Source organism: Ptychodera flava, chromosome 5, assembly GCF_041260155.1.
Source record: "Ptychodera flava strain L36383 chromosome 5, AS_Pfla_20210202, whole genome shotgun sequence".
NCBI classification, from domain to species: Eukaryota; Metazoa; Hemichordata; class Enteropneusta; family Ptychoderidae; genus Ptychodera; species Ptychodera flava.
The window spans coordinates 33,740,117-33,767,237 of NC_091932.1; the positions used below are offsets into that span (position 1 = coordinate 33,740,117).

A 27,121-nucleotide genomic window follows, 5' to 3' on the forward strand; every position below is an offset into this window, starting at 1 on the left:
AGCATTTCGCTTTCAGAGTCGAACTTTTTTACAGAGATATTATTTCCAAATCAAAAACAAACGCCAACGTAAAAATTAGGAAATACGTGATCGCAGATTGTGCAACCTCTAAGATGATTTATAGTTATCTTCAGGCACATCAAGCCTTGTACTGTACACAGGCTAGGCATTCAAACAACATGTACATGTACACGTGGTTTCAGACGAACGCAAAGAGCCCCTTTCCTAAAATTAAAAAATGAAAAGAAGAAATCTGCGAACCTACCACGAAATTTTCTTTCTTCGTAATGGGTCGGGCAGTCTGTGGAAATACCCGTTCTAAAAATAGCAACATGGTAATGCATGCCTCTTGTGTTCTTCCAAAAGAGGGGACTCCCCGACCGAGAGTCGTGTATACTATTGGCACCACGATAAAGCATGATGCGATGTAAGTCTGAAGTCATTGATGTAAAAAATGTACATCCATGGTCTGAAGTTATTGACATACTCTATGAATCGTAACAATTCAAAGATTTAGAAATTGAAAGCCGACGTGTTTCCTCTCCAAGGACAGCAAATGTCCATCGCATACAAAATATGTCCTTGAGCCTTGGACCCTTTTGAATGAGAAAGTACCCCGATGCATGAGGCACATCATAGATACGCACTATGCACAATGCCTTTCCTTGCGAAGTGCAGACGTCGGTGTTGTACGCTTTAAGTTTCATTGCTGCTGCTGTTTGATTGTATTAGCAGGGCCGAAATCAGTTTCTGATTTCATGCAGGACTCAAGTTCAACGATATTATCACCTAAGAAGTACTGAGTTCTGGACTGGTCTTGGCTTTCTGCACTCCGAATATAGAATCCGGGGATTCCCCTTTTGATATTCACTAGTCGTCACTTCCTGTTTTGCGAACTGCATGATGGGTATGTACCCGCTTCCTGTAAATGAGCTGTAAGGTGCTTGCCCGATCAATGCCTTTGTGTTTTGAGAGAACAAATGCAGCGAACAGTCTAAAATATGTCAGATTATACAGAAATTGGTGGTAGCTGAAGAGTCTGCGTAATTTTCGAAGCCGACTTATAAGACTATTGGGACAAGTTGCGGTTCGTACGAGCGGATACTGTATCAGTTTTTTTTTGAGTCGCGCACATAGTGTGGACAGTCGCGAGTCGGAAATCTGCGGGGCGTTCGTTCTACAACGCAACGTCAGCCTGTGTCGAGTTCATACTGTCAAAAATAAAACCGAATACTGTTTAAATGTTGCCAGTCTTGCACCTTGCAATGGAAGTATGCCACCAGTTACCAGTATTACCGCTAGATAGAGCCATTCCACACCATGTTCTGCAGCGCAGAGGTGCCATATCTTTCAGCTCCAGTACTTCGCTTTTTAAAAGCCTTCCCCGTCTGCACGTAAGTAACAAATTTCATATTATAATTTTTGTATCACTGTATCATATATTCACCCGTGCTCTTAGATATATATCATTACTGACATGATATAAGTCGCCGTCGGATTTTAAAAGTGTTTCGTGAAGACATTTTACCAAGAAATAACGTTCCAAACGTTGACAGGTGGCATTGCTGGATACACGTAACACGGTCTGTGGAACAACGTGAAGGCGCTCCCAACTGAACCCATAGCCTGCAGCAATGCCGGAGGTAAAAAAAATTGGACATATGTATATCTTTTCAATCAAGTTTTGACAGAATATCACTGCGGTCGAAAGTTAACAATCCCACAGCCACCCAGCTGATTTTTAAAAATCTTCACATTGACAAATAAAGGCCATATAAGTTCACTAAACGTCACTGAAACTCGAGGAGGCGACTCACTTGTGTACTCCTTTGTTCGCATAGTCATTCACTTGCGAAGGCGCCGACAGTTATGTGACCTGTCAAATCCCCTCAAATGCAAACTCATCCGCGGTTCATGCCCGAGTCCTCCGAGACCCCTATAATTCACCGATTTCAAGACATGGATTCCTCGGCGTTGTGCTGTAGTCTTTCAGTGTTTTGTAAGAGCGTGCGTAATAATTTCATATGTATACACCGTGAATTATTGGGAATCTCAGTTCATATGTAACAGCCATGTACCTGTGTACCATATAGAAATATTGTGGGACACTGGATTCTTCCCGTGCCCGGCCCTCGCTCCTTCGTCCCCAGGGACATGTCCAATTAGAGAGCCAGAGGGGAATAATGAGGATACATTATGCATTATGCAATAGGTCCCCCAACGGAAAGTGCAAAAAAGGTTAATGCACTTTCGCAGACTTGTTGGTGCCAGGACAAGAATGGTATTTGTATTGGTGTAGAGGTTGGATGGCTGGTGCCAACTACAGCAAAAGGAAGAAGTTGTGTACAGCTAACATGTAATTTAGGGTTAAAGTTTTGCATAGAGAATTATGACAAAAACACATGCACACATGTTCAAAACGAATGACCACACTCTTTGAACTTTGTTCATATTGATTGACCTACTTATTATTCTTTGACTGTTACAACAATGACGACAACACAGAACAAGTGAAAGGGAGTGTCATGATGCCCCTGTTTTATCAAGACATGTATGTATCAAGTATCTGGACACTTTATTGCAACGATGCGTGCACACAATTGTACAACACATGATTTTTCAGGTTCAACTCAGAACATTGTTTTTGTGTTCAATTCGGAATAGGTAGACTGGTAGACATGCATACGTGAGTGTAGTTCGTGGGATGGTCAGTAGGTGCTGGTACATGACCAATATAAATATAGCTCAATGTTTTTAATAGGTAGCTGGCTTATTTCACCAAATCTTTCTGTACAATTTTTCTTAATCTCAGTGTTATATTAGGTGTTAAGAGCGTGTGTGAGCATTACCTTCTTGTGGTTGAATAATATTTTACACCATTTTTTTTCTATTTGTATTGTTGGAATTTCAATGGGCCCTCACTCTTTGGTCTTTTGAGTTAAAGTGCTCCTTTGTACTGTAGGATGAGTTATTCAATATTCTGTCTCCTGCTCCGAAACTTTTATATTTACAGTGTTTTTGCATTTCACTATCTTCCATTCTTGTTACCATTGTCTATCTGATGAGTGACACTAAACATGAGTACACCATCAACTCAATTCGGGGTAAATCATTGAAAATCAGCATAAAAATAAACGTTCTTTGAAATGAATTATGATATACAATATTGTGACGCACACTTTTGCTATCAGGCCAAACCAGTTAAAAAGTAGACTCTGGAATATGATGAAAATAACAACATGTTTATGTACATGTAAGTCATAGTAGGACAAAGTGTAAGTGAATATCATATCTCTAACATATGTTTTTATAGGTCTTCTAATAGTCTAGTTAAAATAGTCTTCCAATAGCCTGTTAAAATATGTTATATAGTACTCCGATATCCGTTACTGATGTTAACCAACTTGAACTAATAGTCTAACAAATTAAAGCACAAAGAAAGGATTACCATAAAATCAGGATCATCACATTTTTGTACAATGTATTTGCTAGAAATTCTGAAAGTGAATGCGTATCAGAATTTGCAACACACTGGTGGCAACAGCTGTGACATCGTGTAATTTCAAGAATTATTTTCGTGTGTAGTAAATGGCATTGACAGTTTCCTTCCATAATTACATCATTTCAAAAAGCCCACTCTTGCAGTTACGTATTCTTTAGAGTGACAGAGTGTACACTAATATGAAGGAAACTGCAGAGGACATGAATCCTGTATTCAGGTCTGCAAAGTTCAGATTTCAGAAACATAAAAGATAGAGACTGTTTGTCAGATATTCTGAGAACAACTCCCACATGAAAAAAATCGCTCATACATAAATACAAAGTGAGAATTTCTTATTATGAGTAAACTTCATGTAGGAATATTAAGTCATGAAAATCTTTGGCTGAGATGACAGTAAATTGTGTCTGATCAGAATGTGACCGTTTTCTAGTTTTTGGTATTAGGACCATCTGTTAATCTTTTATAAAATTAATATACAGAATGTTGAGTGGTTTCATTATATGACACCTGTGTGTGGTCTGCTTCAGAATAATTAAGCCTCATTGAATGTTGAAGTGATACTTGTAATTCCTGTACAGAAACCTAAAATATGGTCCAAGTGTGTTTGAACTTCCTGTTTTTGTTTTGGCTTAGGCCTGCAGTGGACCTACATGATATGGCTAATCATTTTGATTGTTCTCCATTTTCATTGATATTCCATTTACATGCCAGACGCTTACATGTAAAGGGAGATGTCATCCGAGCTGCGCCTGTGTAACTTTCTTGTTTACAAACAATGTATTATGCATGATATCTGAATGCAGCATATCAGCATAGCTGCAGCATATAAATTTTACGATGTACATTATGACAAACATGTTTTAACTTTCATCAATCACCAATGTACCTTGGATACAGCGTTTAAATCAGTTGTATTGGTCCCATACACATTTGGGTATAGTTCCAATGACTCCCATCCCTTAAGAATATTATATTTGACTGAATGGTTAATTTAGCATTTTTTACAAAAATGCAAAAATCCTTAGTTTCCAATTACCCAACCTGTCCTGTGTGTACCGGTATTTGTGTTGACACATAGTTACATATATTTTATTTCCTCCAAATCACAGTGAATCTAGATTAAAATGCACCACAGACTTATGTGTGGAGGGACTGTAAACCAACCAACCAATTGCCTCCATGTGTGACCATACCAATATCTTAGTTCGTATTTATATATTTTTCTAAACACTATACATGCAATAAATTCCACATACAATTTTTTCACCTAGAACCCCAGTGAGTGAATTTTTTTTTCGTCCAGAACAACTGATATTTGGCATGTCAATTACCGGTATACTTCTTGGTGACAGTGGTATATACATGTACAGTAGAGCATATTTGATCACTCAGTATTCAACTGAAGACTATGACTTAACTGTGTTTGTGTTGTGTCTAAGATCTGTCTTATGCATTGTCTTGTCCCACTCCCAAATCATGTTGACATGCATGTACTTGAAGTATCCAACTTGTCATTTTCAACAAAGCCTGTGTATCTACATACGTATGTAATATCAAATGTTATTGTTGACAGAAGTTAAGTGCCTCCTAGTGTTCGTTTGTCGGCAACAACACTGCACATTGTACACAGTGTGTTGTGTTTGCAAGGTTGAAAATCTGTATTTTAACGTATTCCAGGAAAAAGAACAAGAACATGCAGTTGTAAACAACCTATCTTCAGACTAACTGATTCAAATATACTCTTCGAGTCAACTGTCTATAAATATCACCTGTATTTCATATATATTCACCTAGCTGTTCAGCATGGCAAATTATATTTTCAGGTCAAATTTATCATTTACCTCAAATTAATACATATGTACATGTTTTTGTGTGATTTTCTTCAGTATGGTCAAAAATATAGTAGGTTTCTAAGGATAATATGTTTGAGGTTTGTTCATTATGACCATAAAAAAACAAAAAAAATGGGTTCAATAAGTTCATGTTTTATTTTTGAAAGAGCGTATTCCATGCCAAGTGTCTAAGGTGTGAATTAGGATAAGTGGGGTAACAGGAAAAGATTTTTTCAGGGTTTTTTCAAAGGGATAATGATTGCAGACTTCTATGAATTGTTTTCTTCTCCTATGTTTACCATTCTTCATTGAAGCATAGCATTATTTTGTAATATGATGAAACTTTGTTCAACCATATGTAAGGTATCTGCAAGCGAATTAATCATATCTTTTGATGTGATGAATCTTGTCAAAGGAACCGTTTCTTATCATTGGACAGGCACAGCATATGTTTACATTACACGTCTTTCAACTTGCCTGTTTGTCCCAGCCCATTGATTGTCATGTACATGCAACAACATTGAAAAAGTTGCATGAGTTAAAATTTGCATGTTTTGTCAAAGGTTCAGAGTAAATTATACTGGACTAATTATTGTGGAATGATACTGGTAGTATATATGAGTACAGTAAACAGCTTTCTCAGAGAGACAGTCTGGTTGACAAAATTAGATTTGCCAAGAGCACAGATGATTCTCCCACAATACCTTGTATGTAGGACAATTTTCCTATAACTGGCCATTGTTATTGTTGATTCCAGTTCTGTAACGGGTGTTCAAAATTTTCATTCTTTCCTAAAATTTTATTTTTGTGCCATACTGTTGATTGTTGCAAAACTGGAGAAATTTCAATCCAAAAGCATGTACATATCGATATATCTCACATGTGACATATATTCTTAATTCAATGAGAAGTGCTTGTCTATTGATCTGAAATGCAGTGTCCCATTTACTGTGGAAAATTGAATTACAAATTGTAATGAAACTGAATTTTTTATGTCCCAGGTTGTTTTGTTGTTGGAATGATTACTTTTATCAGGTTATTCATTCCTTTTCAATGCAAAGTCCCTCCATTCACGGATCATGCAATCAGCATCACAGCACAGCAGTTGTAACGTTATCATTCTAGGAATAATTTTGACATTATGGTGTGAAATTATTTTACCAAAATTGAAATGTATGAATATTTCTATTAGTTTTGTACCTTCGTGATAATAATAATTACCAGTGGCGCTAGGGACACTGTACCAGAAATGCAGACTGACACATTGTCACTTTAACTCACTAGAGCTGTTAACCCCTTTCACCATTTTGGTTTGGCCCAAACCTATTGTTATCAATGGTGATTGTGGGGCATTGGGGAATGAGCAGGTTTTTACCACATTGCAGTTTTTCTGTCAGTGTGAATGGCAGCTACCAAGCAACCAAGCATTGCTTACAGCCTTGTGCTTTGGCAGTGTATCAAAATTGAAATTTTGCACTCTCAAGTACTGTAGACAAGAAATGGTGATGGTCATTCATGATCTCAATTGTTTGTTCAGTAACCACTGTGTTTGAATAGTGATGACCTGAAGTTTGCCATCAAATTTATATCAATAAACATGATGGTTTGAGCAATATTAACAGTGCACCTGGAGGAAACTTGTTCTAATCTCAATCAATCGTTGAAACCATTGTTCTTTCAAAGGTCACAATTTACACAACAATGCATAATTTGTATATCCTTTTGTTGTGAAAATAAAATCTTTTTTATGCATATTAACATATGAAGAGATTGCTGGCCAACCCCTCAAATTCCCTATATTGAGAACCTTGAAAACAATGGCGCTTCTTCCAGAAGTATTCCTGTATCCTTTTTGAAACAACTGGACCCCTTAGGACTATGTTGATTTGCAAAATATAGTTCAGCCTTGGGTAGTTTTCTTCAGGCTCATCACATGGCGTCTGTGGATAGCAATGTCAATATTGTCTTTTTGAAGTCAAATCTATTGATGTAGCTCCTACATATAAACAAATACAACTGTACCTTGGCATTCAACATGGACTTACATGGATGTCATCATTACTTGTTGTATAGCAAAGTATCATTTTTGTCACTATTGAGACACGCAAAATTTATATTTGCACATGAATGTTAGAACTGTGACATCAACCATAAATATTATAATGAATGGAATTCACTCAAAACTGAAAATTAAATTTTTCACTTTCTGTATCACATCCAATGCAGGCTATTGATTGGCCCTTTTCTTGATAGTGAGTTTGTTATTGTTGTGTATTATTTGAATGCACAGCTTCCTTCATTCCTATGAAAACCTGCATTTTATACAATATCAATTTTAGCATACATGTATTTTGTGCATTTCATACGTGTAATTATAAATATTCACACATATCAGACATCTGGGCAAGTAACTTTAATTAACAAGATACCTGGTTTAACACTTTCAACCCCATTTCTCTCGCTAGAGGTCCAACTTTATCATAGAAGACAATGGGATTGGTTCAAACCACGGTGGTGAAAGAGTTAACAAAATTGTACCCTGTGCTGATAATTCTGTCTCACATATATCATTTTTAATCCATATATATATACCTTGCTTCATCTCAGCAAACCAAATGTCAAGGATATTTCCACTTGCCCATAACACAGATAACTGTAAAATTTCACCTGCCCTGCAAATAATTGACGTGTGCCATACGGGCAAGCACACAGTCATGTGTACTTTCTACTCTGACACTAAAACTGTACTAAACAATGGAAGCTATTTTTGTCGGCACATGCTGGTCTGACACCTATTTCCAAAGTACAAAGCATATCCAGCAGTGAAATCCTGTTTTATTCTGTCAGTTGTACTTTTTTCAAACAGTGTCTTAATGTCTTCTGATACTTGATTGCGTTATTCTGAAGGGAAAGGTGCCTTTGGGAAACAACTGATGATATCTAGGCATCACTCTCAGAGCGTCACATGTCGTTACAACCTTTCCGATTTTGGGCCGATGCACTCAAATTTGTTTTCGTGTTGATTACCGCTCTACTAGGTGGTCTGATATATTAAGCACAGAATCCAGCATGCACAGTGACACTGTATCTTCAATAGCGTTTGGACACATTTGAGCTCCCCTAGTTTAGTATGCAAGAGTTCCAGGGATGAATATTTCTTGTTTACAACTTGAACTTAAGAAGTGCTTTCACTGAAAGATGTCTAATATTTTTCCTTCCATTTGGCATGATCCATGTATCGTTTAAAGGTCAAATGTTGACACAGAATTTGGTATAAAAGGTTCAACCCTCTGAGCACCAAAGTCAATATTTGTCGCTCTTATAAAATATTCCAAAGTCACATTTTTTCAGAATTTTGCCAAAATTTTGATAAAGAACTGCAGGAAATAAAATTTGATGTCCATTTGGTCAAAAATTATCAAAAAAATTTCAAAAGAATTCCTGAGAATTTGTAATATGTAGCACTAAAATTTTGGTGGTAAAAATTACAGCTCTCAAAGGGTTATAAGAAACTCTTAATTTTGCTGTATATTATAAGCTCAGTCCAAACTTTGTTGTATACATGTACTTCACCATTTGCATAGTCAAGTTCAAGTTCAAAGTGAGTACCACTATCATTGTAACAAGTGTAATTTTTGTATTTACAGTAACATCCATATCGGGGGGGGGGGGAGTGGGGGGGGGTTAGTGAATTGAATTGAACTGGTGGAGGTGGCTCATAAATCAAATCAAATATGACTTGTGGAAGATAGTATGATTTGCAAGTTTGTCAAAAATATTCCCTACTCTTGACAATTAAAATTAAGTGTCACCATTGTGAATGTATTAAATTAAATGTTACCCTTAGGAGAAAAAGGATCATTTTAAATTAATTTTCATCTCTTATTATATTGACGTAAATATGGTGATAGTAAATACTTTAATATGATAATCATTCATACAAAATCTAAGAAGTCAATAAGGAGTATTGTAACCATAGGAAGTCAGTGGACAACCAGCAGTGGCTGCCATAAAAAAAATAACAAAGTTAAGGTAGGCTCATGATCTTGTCATGTATGGAAGTGTTTATGACAGTGTTTTACCTGTATATCTGGTCACAGAGAACACTAAAGAAGTGACAACCGGGACAAGTTTTCTGTTGCCAAGATTAATGAATGGATGACCATTATCAACTGTGGTTTTGTAGTAAAGTCATTTCTACTGTATATTGGTGTGTTCCTTTGAGAGGTAAAAAGTATAAACTACTGGCAATCCCATTGATGGGTCTAATGCTTTGTTTTCAAAATTATAACCCAATCGCAAACATCATACCATACACAAAATTTGAATGTGTCATCTTTCATATCATATTTTTTTTACACGTTTCTCAAGAGAAGGCAGAGTTAAATTTTGAGAGTTAAATTTTCATAATGTTCAACACTTCTATTCTGTTATCAATCAATTTATTCATTTACTACTTCATCACCTGGACAAAGTACCGGTACATGCCAAGATGTATGCCAAGATAAGAATGACACACTTGTCCAAATCAAAATCCTGGTTCATTTCCTAATGCTACAGTGTGTGTTTTTTTCTGAGCAGATATCAGCTTTTCAGATTGATTGAGTTATATGTTACCGGTCATTCATTGAACTGTATCCACAATCCAGTGCTGAAAAAATATGTGGTGACTGGCAAAGAAAATTTATGAGCGTGAATGGAAAACAACCAATTAGATTGTAAAATTGAAATGAAGATTAAACAGGATGAACGATTGCCCCTATTGTCTTCTTGTTACTGTTGTCAAAAGCTTTTATATGTATGATAAAATGGACATGAGAATGCTTTTGGAAAGAAGTGACCTTAACATTGAACTTTGGTTATGTTATTCCAAAACAGTATAACAGTTCCTTGTTATTCTGACTATTTTGTTGGGGTCATTGTTATTATTCCCCTGCTGTAACCATATTGACATGAGAATGTTTTTGGAAAGAAGATTGACCTTCAGGCTTCACATTGAACTTGGTTGTGTGATTCCAAAACAGTATAGTTCCTTGCTATTTTGCAATTTTTTTTTTTTTTTTGGGGGGGGGGGGGGGGTTCATTGTTATTATTCCCCCGCCATAAAGTTTGATAGCATTCTTCAGCACCCTAGCCAGCCATTCAGACACCCAGCTTCTGCATTCCTATACCGCGTCCCAGTTACAGATGACTACCTCATATTCTCGGTGCATTGCTGTGACAATCTCACAATTTTTTATTTCAGGAAAATCTGCAAAGCTTGTTTCAGTTCTTGAAAATTTAATATCCTAAATGAAACGTGGCAAGTGTGATATTTCCTGCCTCATGTCATGAGATCGCTGCCACTTAATATCTTTGACAGAATCATGAGATATGATGGGGAACCAGATAAAAAGTTGATAAGTATAATTCTCAGAAGTCAGATATTTATGATGGTTTGAATCCCCAAATTTCTTGCTGGTTGAATGTTTTGGAGTGTTTATCAGATATTCCAGTTTCTGTTTGAATTCCTTGCAAAAAGTCGAGTACTTCCACATGCATGTTTTTGCAATGTCCATGGTAGCCACCTCATGTCGGAATTAAAGGGAAGTATGCGTTTTGTTCCATTTGCTCTGTTGGTAGAGTACTTTCATATGTCAAGAGGGATAATTCTGAAATGCACCCTCTTTGTTGATTCAACGTGTGCATGACATTGTCAGCGTACAACAATCATCCATTTTGAAGTGATGCTTTTCTCCACAGACTATCTCCGCCTCAATGACATTTATCAGTTGGTGATGACATCACATTGTGAAATGTCACCTTGCCCAAAGTCCAGTTCCTGTGACGTCATCAGCTTGTTGTGATAATGTGACACGTATCAGGTAGTTGCAGCAGTTACCTGATCTGAACTAGTTCTTCTATGACCTATCTTTCTGTTCACAAGTCTGCTGCTCTGTATTGCCAAGCTTCAGTTACAGTGTTTCAGTCTCAGTTTTCAACAGTCTTCTTTTGCTTTTCCAACTACTCCTTGTCTTTGTCTTTCTGTGAAATATCTATTTCTGGTCCTTAAGAACAAGAATGAATAGAAATCATTTAAATATGACAACATTTTTGAAAAAGTTATACAGTTGTCCTGGCACATTTACAAGTTTTCGTGTGACTATTGGTATTGGAGTTCTTTTTAGCTCCCATAGCCATATGTATATATGGCAATGGAAGCTATTCTTATAGGCTAGGGAAATGTCTGTATGTATGTATGTATGTATGTATGTCTGTATGTCTGTAGTCTGTATGTCTGTATGTCTGTATGTCTGTATGTCTGTCCGTCAACATCAAAAACTCCAAAACGCTGTACATTTCATCTTGATATTTGGTGTGTACATGGATGATGGGCTGTAGATGAGATTTTGTTCAAATGAAGTTGTCATTGCCAAAAATATGCAAATTAAGTGAAAAAATGTAAAAACAGTCAAAATTGAAAAAACTCAATAACCACTGAGCAGATTACATGAAAAATTAGCATGTAAGTACTTTGGGCTGACATGAAATGATTGTGCACATCTTGGGTCAGTATCTTGGACTTGCTATTTTTCATGAATTTTTTTGTAATTTTCTCCCATTTTGGTCAAAAAATCTCCTGCTCTGAAACCACAAGTCGATTGATTTGAAACTTGGTATGGAAGTGCTTAGGAGTGACCTTTCCCAAATTTGGGCAAATCGTGGTGAAATTTACATATTTTAGTTTACACGTCCATAGACTCCCATGTATAAGGCAGATCTCCATAGACTCCCATGTATAAGGCCACGAAAAATAAAAATTTAGTTTCTCATTGTATTCATATTGCAAAAAGGATGCATTGACACAATTTTTAGTCCCCACGGATGAAGTCCAGTGAGCTTATAGATTGGGTCATGTCCGTCTGTTCGTCCATCCGTAAGTCCATCCGTTCACGCATATATCTCGGATATTTTGACAAAATGTCATGTGACCTTGATGACCTTTGATCTCAAATATACATATTTGTCCATAACTCAGTAACCACAAGTGCTACAGCCTTCATGTATGGTATGATGGGACACCTTATGACGCAACATATTGTACCTCATTAATTATGTGCATATCTTATTTTGAGCGAGCCAATAGAGCTAGAGGTCTGATTTTGGTATATAGGGATAACTTAGCAAAACAATTTTTTTGACAAAATGTCACGTGACCTCGGTGACCTTTGACCTCAAATATACATATTTGTCCATAACTCAGTAACCACAAGTGCTACAGCCTTCATGTATGGTATAATGGGACACCTTATGACGCCACATATTGTACCTCATTAATTAAGGCACATATCTAATTTTGAGTGAGCCAATAGAGCTAGAGGTCTGATTTTGGTATATAGGGATAACTTAGCAAAACAATTTTTTGACAAAATGTCACGTGACCTCGGTGACCTTTGACCTCAAATATACATATTTGTCCATAACTCAGTAACCACAAGTGCTACAGCCTTCATGTATGGTATGATGGGACACCTTATGACGCCACATATTGTACCTCATTAATTATGTGCATATCTAATTTTGAGCGAGCCAATAGAGCTAGAGGTCTGATTTTTGGTATATAGGGATAACTTAGCAATACAATTTTTTTGACCAAATGTCACGTGACCTGGATGACCTTTGACCTCAAATATACATATTTGTCCATAACTCAGTAACCACAAGTGCTACACCCTTCATGTATGGTATGATGGGACACCTTATGACGCAACATATTGTACCTCATTAATTATGCACATATCTAATTTTGAGCGAGCCAATAGAGCTAGAGGTCTGATTTTTGGTATGTAGGGATAACTTAGCAAAACAATTTTTTTGACAAAATGTCACGTGACCTCGGTGACCTTTGACCTCAAATATACATATTTTTCCATAACTCGGTAACCACAAGTGCTACACCCTTCATGTTTGGTATGATTGGACACCTTATGACGCCACATACTGTACCTTAATAATTATGCGCATATCTCATTCTGAGCGAGCCAATAGAGCTGGATGTCTGATTTTTGGTATATAGGGATAACTATAGGAGAGAAATTATTTGACCAATGTCATGTGACCTCGATGCTCGATGACCTTTACCTAAAATATATGTTTATGTCAATAAATAAGTGTTATGTCCTTTGTATTTAGTAGGATGGGAGACCTTATGACAACACACGCTTTACCTCATTAATTATGTACACATCTAATTCTGGGCAAGCGAATAGAGCTAGAGATCTGATTTTTTGGCATATAGGATTAATTAGCAATATAATTTTTTTTTCAAATGTCATGTGACCTCGATGACCTTTGACCTTGATTATACATATATATGCATATTTCAGTAACCACAAGTTCTATACCCTCCAATTTTGATAGGATATTAGACCTTAAGATGTCACATCTTGTACCTCATTTATAATGCGCATATGTATTTCTTGGCTGGCCAATACTGCTAGAGGTCTGATCTTTTTTCCGATTTAGAACCATAACTTAGACATGCCTCATGTGTTTCAAATTGGGAACAACGACATAGACCTATGTGTCCATAGATCTCAACATATACACTCCAGTGATACTTCTTAATGACCATATTTTCCTGCCCCATCAAGACTAATACTCCTATTATAAGTGGGGACTATGTCATTGTAAATGACTTGTTGAGTTAATGGTTGTATCACAGTATTCGATAATCTCATTCTGTATTTTTCCATTTTTATTCTGAATAATTACATTAAACATATTTCACTGTCTCCAGTACATTTCATTTAAGTATTTCACTTCATGCACTTTATCCCTTTACACATGTTCAAATATCTGACCAGAGAACAAAACACTAAATAGTCCAGGATGGGAGCTACAGTGTCATTGACGCTATTTTTTAAATATTGTAGTGTAAACTACATGTTCCGTCAGTGTCAGACAATGAAACTAATTGTAAACTAATACTAGGCCCACCCTCAATGATGTCATTGTTTTCAGTGATGGGCATATATATGCATATTTAACCTTTTCAGTACACGACTTTAATACATGTGTATGGCCGGTGTTTTCAATAGAGTGGGTAGAACTTTACACAGGGTTATGCACTGAAGGATGAAAATGGGTTGGGTCTACATGTATAATGTGGACATTCTGTGAAGAAACACATTGTCAATGTATAACCCGAGAGGAACAAAGTCGCTATCTTTTCAAAGTATTGTGTTACTCTTGTTACATTTGAGCAGTTATTTAAAATGCCCTGCCTACTGAAAGGAATTAAATTATCAACATCAGAGCTCTACATATGAAACAAAATATACTTATGATATAATTTCTGGTATGTATGCAAATTATGACTCAGAGCATTTATTATATCTTAAAGCGGGTGAGTGGGGGCTGTTGGAGATGTGACAACTGACAATTTAGCATGTTTCAGTCAGCTGAACAGCCTGAATAGTTGCTCAGAAACAATGGAAATAACTTGCAATGAGCTGCTCAGTCCCTTTGAAGTGGAAAGCAAAATATGAAGAGTTCACCAGATTCACAATATTGTCCCAGGGTACCACGTAGGAATACCTGTCTTTGGGTGACACATGTGTTCTGCTGTCTATTTTTGCCACTTGCCAATATCAATACACTCTGAAAATATAGGTGCACATATCCTCAGTGCACACAAAAAACATATGGTGCTTTGCTTCACCATTTGTTGGTCCTAGAATTTGAGCTCCTTACCACAGGAGTTTTGATCAGCACCCACGGTTATCAGTTTCAGACATACTAAAGACATCACCAAGGCATATGAGGCATATTAAATATTAATCTAATAATTGAACTGTGATAGTAATATTCATTTTGAAAAGTATATTAGAGAATGCTATTTATATGCAAATCCAATTACAGTGACTCATTATCAAGAGTGAACACTCATAAACTACTTATTGTACACTCTCAATAATTTTCTGCACTTCTCAAAATAGCACTTCTTATTGATATACAGTAAGCGTATTATAAATATTTTTTGATTTATTGATTGATGAATTGACGTTGTTGTCATCAGACTTGCTGGGTTATGTTTTGGTGTTTGACTATCAGAAAAAAGAGACATTGCCTGAACGTCAAGGTCATCATTTTGTGTATTTTCACCAAAGGAAAAGAAATATGTTTTTCATAACTTTGTTTATTTGCTGCTAGAGATTCAACAAGCTAATGTACCTTACTTTCCAATGCACTGCTTTGAGATGTGTTTTGAAATTATTTAGAGTTTCCTAAGGATGGTTTTCCAATAAATCGCCTTCTGATATATTTATAAACTTCAGTGTCCCAGGGATATATGCATGTATTGACAGTGGTTATAATAAATATATATGAAATTGAAAGTCAATAAGAAAATTGTGCAGAGATGTTGGTGTGCAGTGCAAACAAAGAAATTACATGTAATATGTAACAGTGTAGACATATACAGTATCACTGACAAATCTTGCAAATATGTGAATGTGAAAATGTGTTTAAAATTTAAATGGTGCATGCGTAGACGGCTGTTGTAAGTGTAGCGTGTCGTGAGTCGTTACTTTCAAGAACACATACATTCTCAGGAATTTTACTGCACATTTTGTGCCTTTGTGGAGTATTTGCCCAGCAACTTGGACCTTCAAATGCTCTTGTATGGCTGCCATATTGCAATTAATTAAAACTTAATTCCATTGTTATCAAATCATTTCATTCAAAATATTTGTTGATGATCTGTAAACAAACACTCCAGTGTAGTTTTGAAATTTTGTAGCTACATTGGTACATTCTTGTTCTAATTAATATTTTAGGGGTCAAGTTCTTGCCCATATTTACACATGTATGCATATATTAACACACACACACACACACACACACAAACTAGTGAGTCTATCTTTCACACACATGGCCACACAAACACATACAGACTGTAGGATGCATGTTAAACCTTGTTAAATCACCCTAGGGTGCCAAAAGAACCAAGCTGTCCCAGGGGGTTATGCAAATTGACAATGCACCAGTTGATACAATAAAATTACTTGATCAGTATTTTACTGGTACCTAGTCATCTATGCATTTTGACAGCCATTTATATCCCCTGCAGTTATACACGTACACACAGGTATGCAGTTCACAAAGAGCCAAAGTAATCTAGCGTCTAGTTGCTTTGTCTATCGCACATCTAATTTTATGTGATAATTAAAATGCCACTTCTCAGCTGTGTTCAGTAATTATCAGAGTGTTAGCTTTTACACATTACACACTAATTACTGAAGATTGCCATCCCCAGTCTGCTATACATAAATCATCATGACGTACAATAGTATATATGTAATTTCATTTGTATTAATTACAGTGTGGTTGTTACTGTCCAAGAGCCATTTATAGAAAATTTTAGGTCTGTTTTTATTTTTTGTATATTGTAAAATTTATTTTATCATAGCTGTTGGCAACATTTGATGAACATTTTGTGTGCCAATCTTATTATGTAAATTATGTAATTTATAGCAATATGTATTATGCACAATACAGCCGGGACCAGAATGTTTAATGAAGGGATTATTTTTGCACATATAATCCCACAGCTGCCCTTGAATATGTCAACAAATTTTAAATAGGGATTAAATAATTTACATTCAAGTATCATGTCGTGAGTCAGCTTTTTTTCTAAAATACACAGTTTTCTGCACTCAGCATGCATTTTAATAGTGTGAGTGCTTTGGAAAATTTCACTGGTACGTTGTATTGGTACCGTATATGCTGTACGTTGTACTGCCCTCAGTGGCAATATTCACTTCTGACTCATGTCAGGCCAGTGAATATGACCAGGGTCCGCCTGTCATTTTACCAGGGTTCTGTTAAATGTCTAGTGATGGAGACACAGAATATTTTTGACTGGCAGAAATTTGATGATGTTTCCAAATCATTTACTTTTTGTTTCTCAGCCTTCACAAAAGAAGGTATGTTATTTACATGAAGGCACATCCATTGTGTGAAAAACTTCTGTAAATATTTATATTATTATCATATTGTTGTCCGGAGGCCTCTGTTTTTAGGTGTTATAGTAACATTTTTAAGAATAGGACTGCTTCAGTGACATGTCATACAGTCATTGGATAAGAATAATAGAATCTCACACCCTATTTGGGTGTATGGTCTGCATTGATACAAGGTTTTGGAATTTCTATGCGGCTCATGTAAGACAGTAATTTTATGCCCACAAATATTCTCCATTGATGGTGACCCATTATTGGTTGAATGGCGTATTCAAATAATGTTCATTGGCACACCTTGCATAAATTAATTTTAGTAAATCAAGCATGAGATCAAATTATCTGCTGTGTATGTACATGTACTTGTAATCATGTGAGTACTCATGTGTAACATGAAGAAATATTAAGCCCTGGGTGGGACAATGGCAACACCGTAAAGTTTGTTGGATTAAAAAAATTGTAATGAATGATAGTATAATTAGAAAGATATTTGTGTAAAGGAGGTGATACTGGTGACTGATCAGGTAGTCATGAAAATGTCATCAGTTGGGGAAAGACGTTTTGGTAGAATGGGTCTTGAAAGTGAGAGACTGAAACTTTTGCTCAAACTTTCTTCAATGAAACTTTTAACCAATCTTGCCAAATGAAGAGTAAAAATTAGGTTTTGCCTAATAAGGTGTCGCTGTGCATAGTTTGGTACTTGGAGAAAGAAATTATCCAACCTTTACGGATACTGAAATTAAAAATGGCTTCCCTCGCTGTGTTATCTCTGAATGGAAAACTTAGTTTTTTGAATTTTTGAAAAACTAAGATGGTGAAAATTTTTTCTTACTCCAAAAGGTTTATAATGAGCCTCAACAAGTTGTAGATCAAAACAGAACTGTAAAAATATGAGAGTTGGATTATTTGTCCTGAGGTGCATTTGACATGTACAGTTTGCAACCAAGATGACTGTACCCAATTTTGTTTTTGGCAGGGAATTACTGACACTGAACTATGAACAGCAAATAAACTTGGAGATGTATCATCAAGCATAGAACTGATGTACATGTAAAAGTAATTAACCGAACAAAGAACTTTTGATGCTTGCACCTGTGAACAAGGATTCTGATGGGAAATTATCAAATATGCCTGATCAGAGGACAGTTAAAATTAATCCGTAGTCTGTAGTAGTTACATATAAGAAAAATGTGAAAAGAAAGAGCTAATGTATCATTAGCAAAAAATAAATCTCTTTGTATAGGAAAGCAGATGCATGCATTAGGATATTGTCATTCCTGAAATCCATATGATCAGCTTTGTGGATTTATGGGTCATTCTGATGATCAGAAATGATTAGTCAAGTTTTAACATTCATCAAGTTCAAGAATTTCAGTTAGTTTGAGTATGGCAGTTAAATTTTCAAGTGGCTGTTTTCATCACACAAATACATGTATGACCTTACAAAATGTGTCCCATAAGTTAATGCTCATGAATATGAACCCATCATTTCTATTAGATGCTCTGTACTCAGGCTGGTCTAGTCTACTACCTTATGAGCTGCTAACAAGGTATTTGGTCAGGGCGACCACTTTAGAGATGTGTCTCATCTACTTCGTTCACATTTGCAATCCAATCCAACAGTTTACATGTACTCAGAGGAGGAGGTGCCTACTGAGTTTGGTGGATTCCTTATCAGTCTTCAAACAATAAAACATTCTTGTTTAGCTAAACACCAGGTCAAATAGCGAAGTACTCAGCCAAGTTGCTGGCCAGCTGTAAAGGATGTGGATTAAAAGCCCATTAATTTTTATTTTGATGTGTTAAACAAGGACAATTTGCATAATATGCAAGGTGACCTACATCACAGGTTACTTTAGCACATCACCGTGTATTTCTGGAAACTTTTCATCGAGTCTAAAAGTTGAAGCAAATTCTTTGCGTCAGCCCAATATCTTTGAATTTTAAGAAAAATTTTGCTTGTGCCATAGGCAATTTGTCTGTGTCATCTCACGTCATATTGACTTCCAGGGCACACTGCTGTGGTAGTAGTTTTATATCAGTTATTTAGTGATTTATTACAGAAGTGCAGAATTAATAACCAAACCAATATTATGTGTATATCAACCAAGTTAGAGCCTAACCACCAACATAAAAACAACAGAACAGGAATATTTGTGAGCAGTTGTACACTGAACACTGAGCAACTGGTGCATATGCAATCTACATATAACAGACACTCTAACAGTATTTCAATTAAGTGCATCTGCCTTGCAATTAGGTGTCATGGCTTAGCTGACATGTAAATTTATATCCTTGAGAAACATAAATAAGTTTTTGACAGTCAATAGATTTGGTCAAACAATAAGTGTCAAATAATTGAATATATCAGTAGCATGACTATATATGGACATTGTCAGAACTCGTCAGTGTATTGGTCTCAATGCAGTCTGATCAGAAAAAAAGGCAGCAAAATGGCCGCTTCTAAACTGGCAACACCTGAAGAAATTTTAGATGAGATTGGTGAGGATTTTTTGTCTTGTCCAGTGTGTCTGGATCAGTGCAAGAATCCCAAAATTCTGCCATGTCATCACACCTTCTGTCAACTGTGTCTGGAAAAACTGGTGGAAAAAATTGGACAGTTGAACTGCCCAACTTGTCAGAGGTCAGTACAACTTCCTGCTAGCAGGGTGGCAGGGCTTGATAACAACTTTTTCATGAATTCACTGTTAGAAGTTGTGAAGAAGAGAACAGATGAGGCCGGCAATCAGAGTAAAAGAAAGTGTGAGTTTTGTGAAGAAGTTGAAGCTTCAGTGTTTTGTGTGGATTGTGAGCAGTATTACTGTGATACGTGTGGTGGAAGACTCCATAGGAAAATGAAACTAGCAACTTCACATGAAGTGTTGACTGTAGAAGAATACAAGACAGGAATTAAGAAGAGAGCATCCTCTGTGAGGGCATGTGAAAACTGTAAAGTTCATCCAAAAAATGAGTTGAACTACTACTGTGACACTTGTAGGATTCCTATCTGTATTGAATGCACTGTAATCGACCATCGCATTCCTGATCATAGTCTTCGACATCTTCAAGAAGTGGCTGATGAATGCAACAAGGAGTTGTCAGTGCTGGTTGAGAAGTTGAAAGTGAAAGTAAGAGAAGTGGACCAAAGCAGAGCAGAAGTCAAGGATGCATGTAAGAAAGTGACAGAACAGTGTATAATGAACAAACAGAAAGTAAGGAAACAGAAAGACGCCCTCATTGACAGGATAGAGAAAGAAGAAAGAAAGCTGATAGAAAAGTTAGACATCAACTGTAGTTTGCAGGTCAAAGGTCTTGAAAGTGATGTGGGTGATCTTGAGTTGAAATATGAAAACCTTATCAGTACTTGCAGTTTTACTGAAGCACTGATGTATCATGGCAGTACAGCTCAGCTTGTCTCCACAAGTCAAAGTGTAAGGGCCAGACTTGAAGAGTTAGTTTCTATTGATACCAACTCTAGTATGGAACATGATAAAGTGATGGAGGTGATGAAGTTCTTACCTCCTGATGACATCAAAACAGATGGAATCCTGGGATTGCTGAGGTCTGATGTCTATATATCACATCATACAGTTGACAACATGCCAACATGTCTGCACAAAGATGTATCCATGAATCTACAGATCACAACCAAGGATAGAACTGGAAAAGCAGTGATTCCAAGGCAAGCAGTGGAAGTGACATTGACAAAACCAGATGGATCAAATACAGACCTTGATGTGACAGACAACAGAGATGGCACACACACTGTGACTGCTAACACTGACATGGATGGTAAATATCAAGTCGCCATGACAACAGGAGATCAGGAAGTACCAGGATCACCATTTGAAATTCCTGTCATCAAAGGATTGGTGAAAACAATTGGTAAGAAAGGAACCAGGAAGGGAGAGTTTAATTCTCCAACTGGTTTGGCAATCAACAGAAATGGAGATCTGGTTGTAGCTGATGGTGATAACAACAGAATACAAATTATTGACATTGATGGAAATTGGAAGAAAACTTTCAAATTTACAAAGTTTGATGACGACTTTAGTCCATTTGATGTAGCAGTATCATCTGATGACAAATACTTCATGACATATACTTTCAACAAAAAGGTGGTTGTAAGTGATGAAAGTGGGGGAGTAATCACATGCTTCGGCCAAAATGAACTGATTTTGCCAACATGTATCAGCATCAGCCCTCTAGATGGCAGTGTTTATGTGTCTGATGGTGTCTATGTCCTGTTGAATGAAGGTGCCAAGCAAAACACACAACAGACAGATGAGGAAGAGCATACAGATGAGGAAGAACATCAAAAGAAGAAAGGACACTGCATCAGGAAGTACACACAGGATGGCCAGTACATCAAATCATTTGGTCAATATGGTGAAGAGAATGGTGAATTTAACAGTCCAAGCTGGCTTGTTCATGACGACAAGGGAAGGTTATTTGTATCAGATACTGGAAACAACTGTATTCAGGTATTCAGTGTAGATGATCAATTTCTGTACAAGTTTGGAACTGTAGGGGAGAAAGATGGTGAGCTGCTTGGACCAATGGGTCTGTGCCTTGACTCAGAAAGATGCTTATATGTAAGTGATTGCAGTGGTCGTATCCAGAAATTTGATAGCAGTGGAAGATTTATATGTCGTGTTGACAGAGAGGAAGATGGATTGAAACCCCTATTTGGCTTGGTGGTGACTGATGGTGTTCCAATGAAAATGGTCGTTGCAGACATAGACAACAACTGTTTGAAAGTGTATGAACTGTGAAAACCCAACCATCTTTGAGTTGTGATGAAAACAGGGAACTATAGATGAAAAGTCATTTCAGAAACATCCCTCTCGTGTAAGTGCATGTGAATTTGCAGCTGTTTATTAGTCCCCGCGGATGCAGTCCGGCGGGGACTTATGGATTGGGTCCCCGTCTGTCCATCCGTCCATCCGTCATTCAGCAGCCGTTTCTCTGTCACCCCTGAGCCGATTTTTTTCAAACTGTTTGCAAGGATAAAGTACTGTGGCATATATATGCATGTCAATTTATTTCATGATATTATCCGATATGGCCACCGGTGGCCATTTTGTTGCGATTTTTAGCTCACAATTGGTATACCAATGTGAGGTTATCGTATAAGCTGAAGTCGATGGCGTCTGTATGTACGGTATGTGTGTATGTATGTATGTATGTATGTACATGTATGTATGTATGTATGTATGTACGTACAGTATGTACGTCAACATCAAAAACACGCAAACCACTGCACGTTTCAGCTTGGTATTTGGTGTGTGGATGCATTCTGGGCTATAGATGGGATTTTGTTCAAATGAAGCCTGCATTGTCAAAATTATGCAAATGAGCTTACAACATGTGAAAATGGTCAAGAATTAATAACTCAAGAACAGCTGTTTTGATTGCTTTGAAAATTTATGTGCAAGGACCTTAGGTGAACCTTATACAGTTTTATAAATATTGTGAAGATATCCGTAATTTTGTATTTTTGCTGAATTGTTTGGTGATTTTTCTCATTGTCAGTAAAAATTCTTCTTCTCTGAAACTGCCAGCCCAACCGCTCTCGAACTTGGGTTGGATGTTTGTGAGGGTGTTACTCTTCTAATTTGTCGAAATTATGACAAAATTGGGAAAATTACTATTTTGGAGCAATTTTGTCATTTTGGTCAAAAAATCTTAAACAGTATTTTCTTTTTAAAGCCCCTGGGCAGACAGCTTTTATATTTGGTACACAGATGACAATAGTTAGATATGTGGAAATTGTCCTGAAATATACAAATTTGTATTTTTTTAAAGACAATATTGTCATTTTTGGTCTTATTACTTGTTTGATAGCTTTGTAGTTTCGTATAAAGTCCCGAGGGATGATATTGGATAAATTTTCTGCTCAAAGTGTGGGAAACCCCAAAATTTGTATATTTTAGGTAATTTTCTCAGTTTGTGACCTTAAATGACCTACACCAACCAGGATATGTTGTGAGACAGTTTCAAAGGCTGTGAACATAATTTTGTCATATTTGGTATCAATTTGTAGGAAAATTTGATCCAGAAAACAAAGCTGAGGTGAATTTTTCATTGCGGACCAATTTTTGCAACTTTTCTATGTAAGACACACAAGAACTGATGAGAAATTTGGATCCAGGATAATTCCAGATGTTGTAATCACCCCCACAGTGGAAGGCATTTCACTATCTGTAACTAACTTAAGTGCTGTTTACATTAGAATGATAGCACTCATAGCATTAATTAAAAAATCCCCAAGGTTGTAAATACATTTCCTGCCATCTGGCCTTGTGCTAATACCAAGGAGTGGAACATTTGGTATTCAGGAAGGGGTAGGGTCCAGAAGATTGATGAGGTATTATTACTTTTTTACCAGATCCCTTGTACACTTTTTTGCCCACTCTCCACCTTTTCTTTTTATCAAGCCTTCTCTGTCTATTTTTTGTTGTTGACATTTGCTTATGTATTTAGGATCTCCTTGTCCCATTGCTATAGAAGTTGATATGCATGTTCCTAAAGATGACCTCCAGTACCTAAGTTGGAGACCTTATTTGCTTTTGTCATTCTTGTTTTTCTGGTTTAAATATTTCTTGAATGGACCAATTCAAACCGCATGTGAGCACATAGTGTCCTTGAGGGTATTTTTTTCCTTGGACCTGATGATTTACTTGCCTTGAATGATAACGATTGCTGGAATTGATTTGATGTCATATTGATTCACTTTTGATGTTGTATTGTTATTGACAACTTGTAGTTTGTTTATTTTAGGGTCTGTGGTTTTTGTTATAGATTGGTTCTTTTTAGCTTTGTACAGAACTTCCATAATTTACCAGTATGTAGTCATGATGAGCACCTTGACAATACTACCGGTAGTTGTCATGACGAGTACCATGGCAACATCAGTTGTGATGATGATGATGAGTACCACAACAATATGTGTACATCGTGTAAGACAGCATACTCAATCGACTAGAGCATCACTGCATTGTCATTTATCTCACCCTATAGAACAGAATGCCAAAAATCACTGTTCAGTTTTGTATTACTCTTGTACTCTATAGCTAAGGTGGAAATGGCAGAGATATGCTACATGAATAATGGTAGTGTTCATGTAAACCCTAGTGAGAGACATCAATAATTCTTTTATATTGATAAATACATGTATTACTCTATGAAAACTTATTAAAAATTATGTAAACAACCAATCATACATAGCCTCTGAAAGTTAGGTACTGCTTTTGTGTTTTAATGTACACTATTGGCAAAATTATGGTCAGTGACATTTTAGTTTTCATGGTAATCATTTATGAACATCATCTCAGCCAGTGCATCCTTCAATACCCCTTTATTTCTGAATTCTTTAAATCAATGTCAGATAATTGAAGATTTATTCGCATCAACTGAATACTAGTATATGTAATGTGTGAAATTTCCTTGTGTCAAGAGTTAATTTAGTCAGTTTTGCATCAAGTAGCTTATGGGGCACCCTAGCCTGACAATATGTAGCTCTATGTATATATGTACATGTGTATGCTGAGTGTTCGCCTGTTGGATATGCAGCCTCACCTGCATAAACAACAGCCAAACAATGCTGACAAATAGCCAGTGCTAGACCATATGATATTATGTGTGTATATGCCTATGAACCATAGTCAAATGTTAACTTGCGCTGTTACTTGCATGTCTGACCACACAGACTAAGTGAAATAAAGTTTTTGATGACAAAAGCAGTGTAAGCCAGGAAGGTGTCACTATTGCTTGCTGTGTTTAGTTTGTATGTGGACAAGTCACAGGTTAAATGTCTGAATATGTTGAAGCCCCCAAAATTAAAAGTTTGTCTTTCAGTGTAGATCTTTTACAAAAATATGCAGCAGTGCAGTATGTTTTAGGATTGTTATGTTTATTACACATCATAAGACACTACAACCTTTACTGGAACATGAAAATTCACTTTGGACACTGTACAGCTTGCGCATATGGAAACTAACAGACACTTCATTTCATTCAAGTGCATGCCTTCTGCCTTGCAATTACAGTAGGTGTATTGCAAAATTGTAATTATAGTTATAAAAACACGTTATACACGTAGATAGGCTGACATGTAAATTTGTAGCAGTTAGAGTCACAAACAGGTTTTTCACAGTCAATGGATAGGGTAAAAGTGCAAGTGTCACAAATTTGAATATATCAGTAGCATTACTACCATATATGGACATTGCTGAAACACGTCAGTTCATTGGTCTCAATGCAGTCTGATGAGAAAAAAGCAGTAAAATGGCTGCCTCTAAACTGGCAATGCCTGAAGAAATTTAGATGAGATTGGTGAGGATTTTTTGTCTTGTCCAGTGTGTCTGGATCAGTGCAAGAATCCCAAAATTCTGCCATGTCATCACACCTTCTGTCAACTGTGTCTGGAAAAACTGGTGGAAAAAATTGGACAGTTGAACTGCCCAACTTGTCAGAGGTCAGTACAACTTCCTGGTGACAAGGTTGCAGGGCTTGATAACAACTTTTTCATGAATTCACTGTTAGAAGTTGTGAAGAAGAGAACGGATGAGGCTGGCAATCAAGGTAAAAGAAAGTGTGAGTTTTGTGAAGAAGTTGAAGCTTCAGTGTTTTGTGTGGATTGTGAGCAGTATTACTGTGATACGTGTGGTGGAAGACTCCATAGGAAAATGAAACTAGCAACTTCACATGAAGTGTTGACAGTAGAAGAATACAAGACTGGAACTAGGAAGAAATCTGCTGTGAGGGCATATGAAAACTGCAACGTTCATCCTAAAAATGAGTTGAAATACTACTGTGACACATGTAAGATTCCTATTTGTAGTGAGTGCACAATCATTGACCATCGTATTCCTGACCATAGCCATCGATATCTTCAAGAAGTGGCAGATGAATGCAACAAGGAGTTGTCAGTGCTGGTTGAGAAGTTGAAAGTGAAAGCAAGAGAAGTGGACCAAAGCAGAGCAGAGGTCAAGGATGCATGTAAGAAAGTGACAGAACAGTGTATGGTGAACAAACAGAAAGTCAGGAAACAGAAAGACGCCCTCATTGACAAGATAGAGAAAGAAGAAAGAAAACTAATAGAAAAGTTAGACATCAACTGTAGTCTGCAGGTCAAAGGTCTTGAAAGTGACATCAGTGACCTTGAGTTGAAATATGAAAATCTTATCAGTACTTGTAGTTATACTGAAGCACTGATGCATCATGGGAATCCAGCTCAGCTTGTGTTCAAAAGTCAAAGTGTAAGGGCCAGACTAGAAGAGTTGTGTGCCATAGATACCAAACAAAGTACAGAACATGAAGTGGTAGAGTTCTTCCCTTCTGATGACATCACAACAGATGGAATCCTGGGATTGGTGAGATCGGATGTCTGCATCTCACAGTGTACAGTTGACAACATTCCAAAGTGTCTGCGCAAAGGTGAATCCATTGATCTACATATCACAACAAAGGGCATATCTGGAAAACTAGTGATCCCAAGAAAATCAGTGAAGTTGATATTAACAAAACCAGATGGATCAAAGACAAACCTTGATGTGACAGACAACAGAGATGGCACACACACTGTGACTGCTAACACTGACATGGATGGTAAATATCAAGTTGCCATGACAATAGGAGATCAGGAAGTACCAGGATCACCTTTTGAATTTCTGTCATCAAGGATTGGTGAAAACAATTGGAAAGAAAGGAACCAATAATGGAGAGTTTGGTACTCCAATTGGTTTGGCAATCAACAATAATGGAGATGTGGTTGTAGCTGA

At 36.7% G+C, this 27,121-nt stretch overlaps 2 protein-coding genes across 4 annotated transcripts in view; one reads left to right on the forward strand and one right to left on the reverse strand.

Moving 5' to 3' along the window:
* LOC139133612 (probable serine/threonine-protein kinase roco5) overlaps window positions 1-27,121 on the reverse strand; it is a 69,247-nt gene that overhangs the window by 14,209 nt on the left and 27,917 nt on the right. Inside the window, exon 1 of one of the 2 annotated variants that reach the window (XM_070700352.1) lies at window positions 266-808. The exons of the other annotated variant lie outside the window; for it this stretch is intronic. The gene's annotated coding sequence lies outside the window, so the exon portion shown is untranslated. Of the gene's footprint in view, window positions 1-265; window positions 809-27,121 lie in introns of those variants that run through there. 2 annotated transcript variants of the gene reach the window in all.
* LOC139133613 (high affinity 3',5'-cyclic-AMP phosphodiesterase 7A-like) overlaps window positions 914-27,121 on the forward strand; it is a 112,154-nt gene continuing 85,946 nt past the window's right edge. The window contains exon 1 of one of the 2 annotated variants that reach the window (XM_070700354.1): window positions 914-1,394. In XM_070700354.1, the coding sequence (XP_070556455.1) occupies window positions 1,242-1,394 (153 nt within the window). In that variant the 5' untranslated portion in view covers window positions 914-1,241. The remainder of the gene's footprint in view (window positions 1,395-27,121) is intronic. The other variant, XM_070700359.1, reaches the window with a different exon arrangement.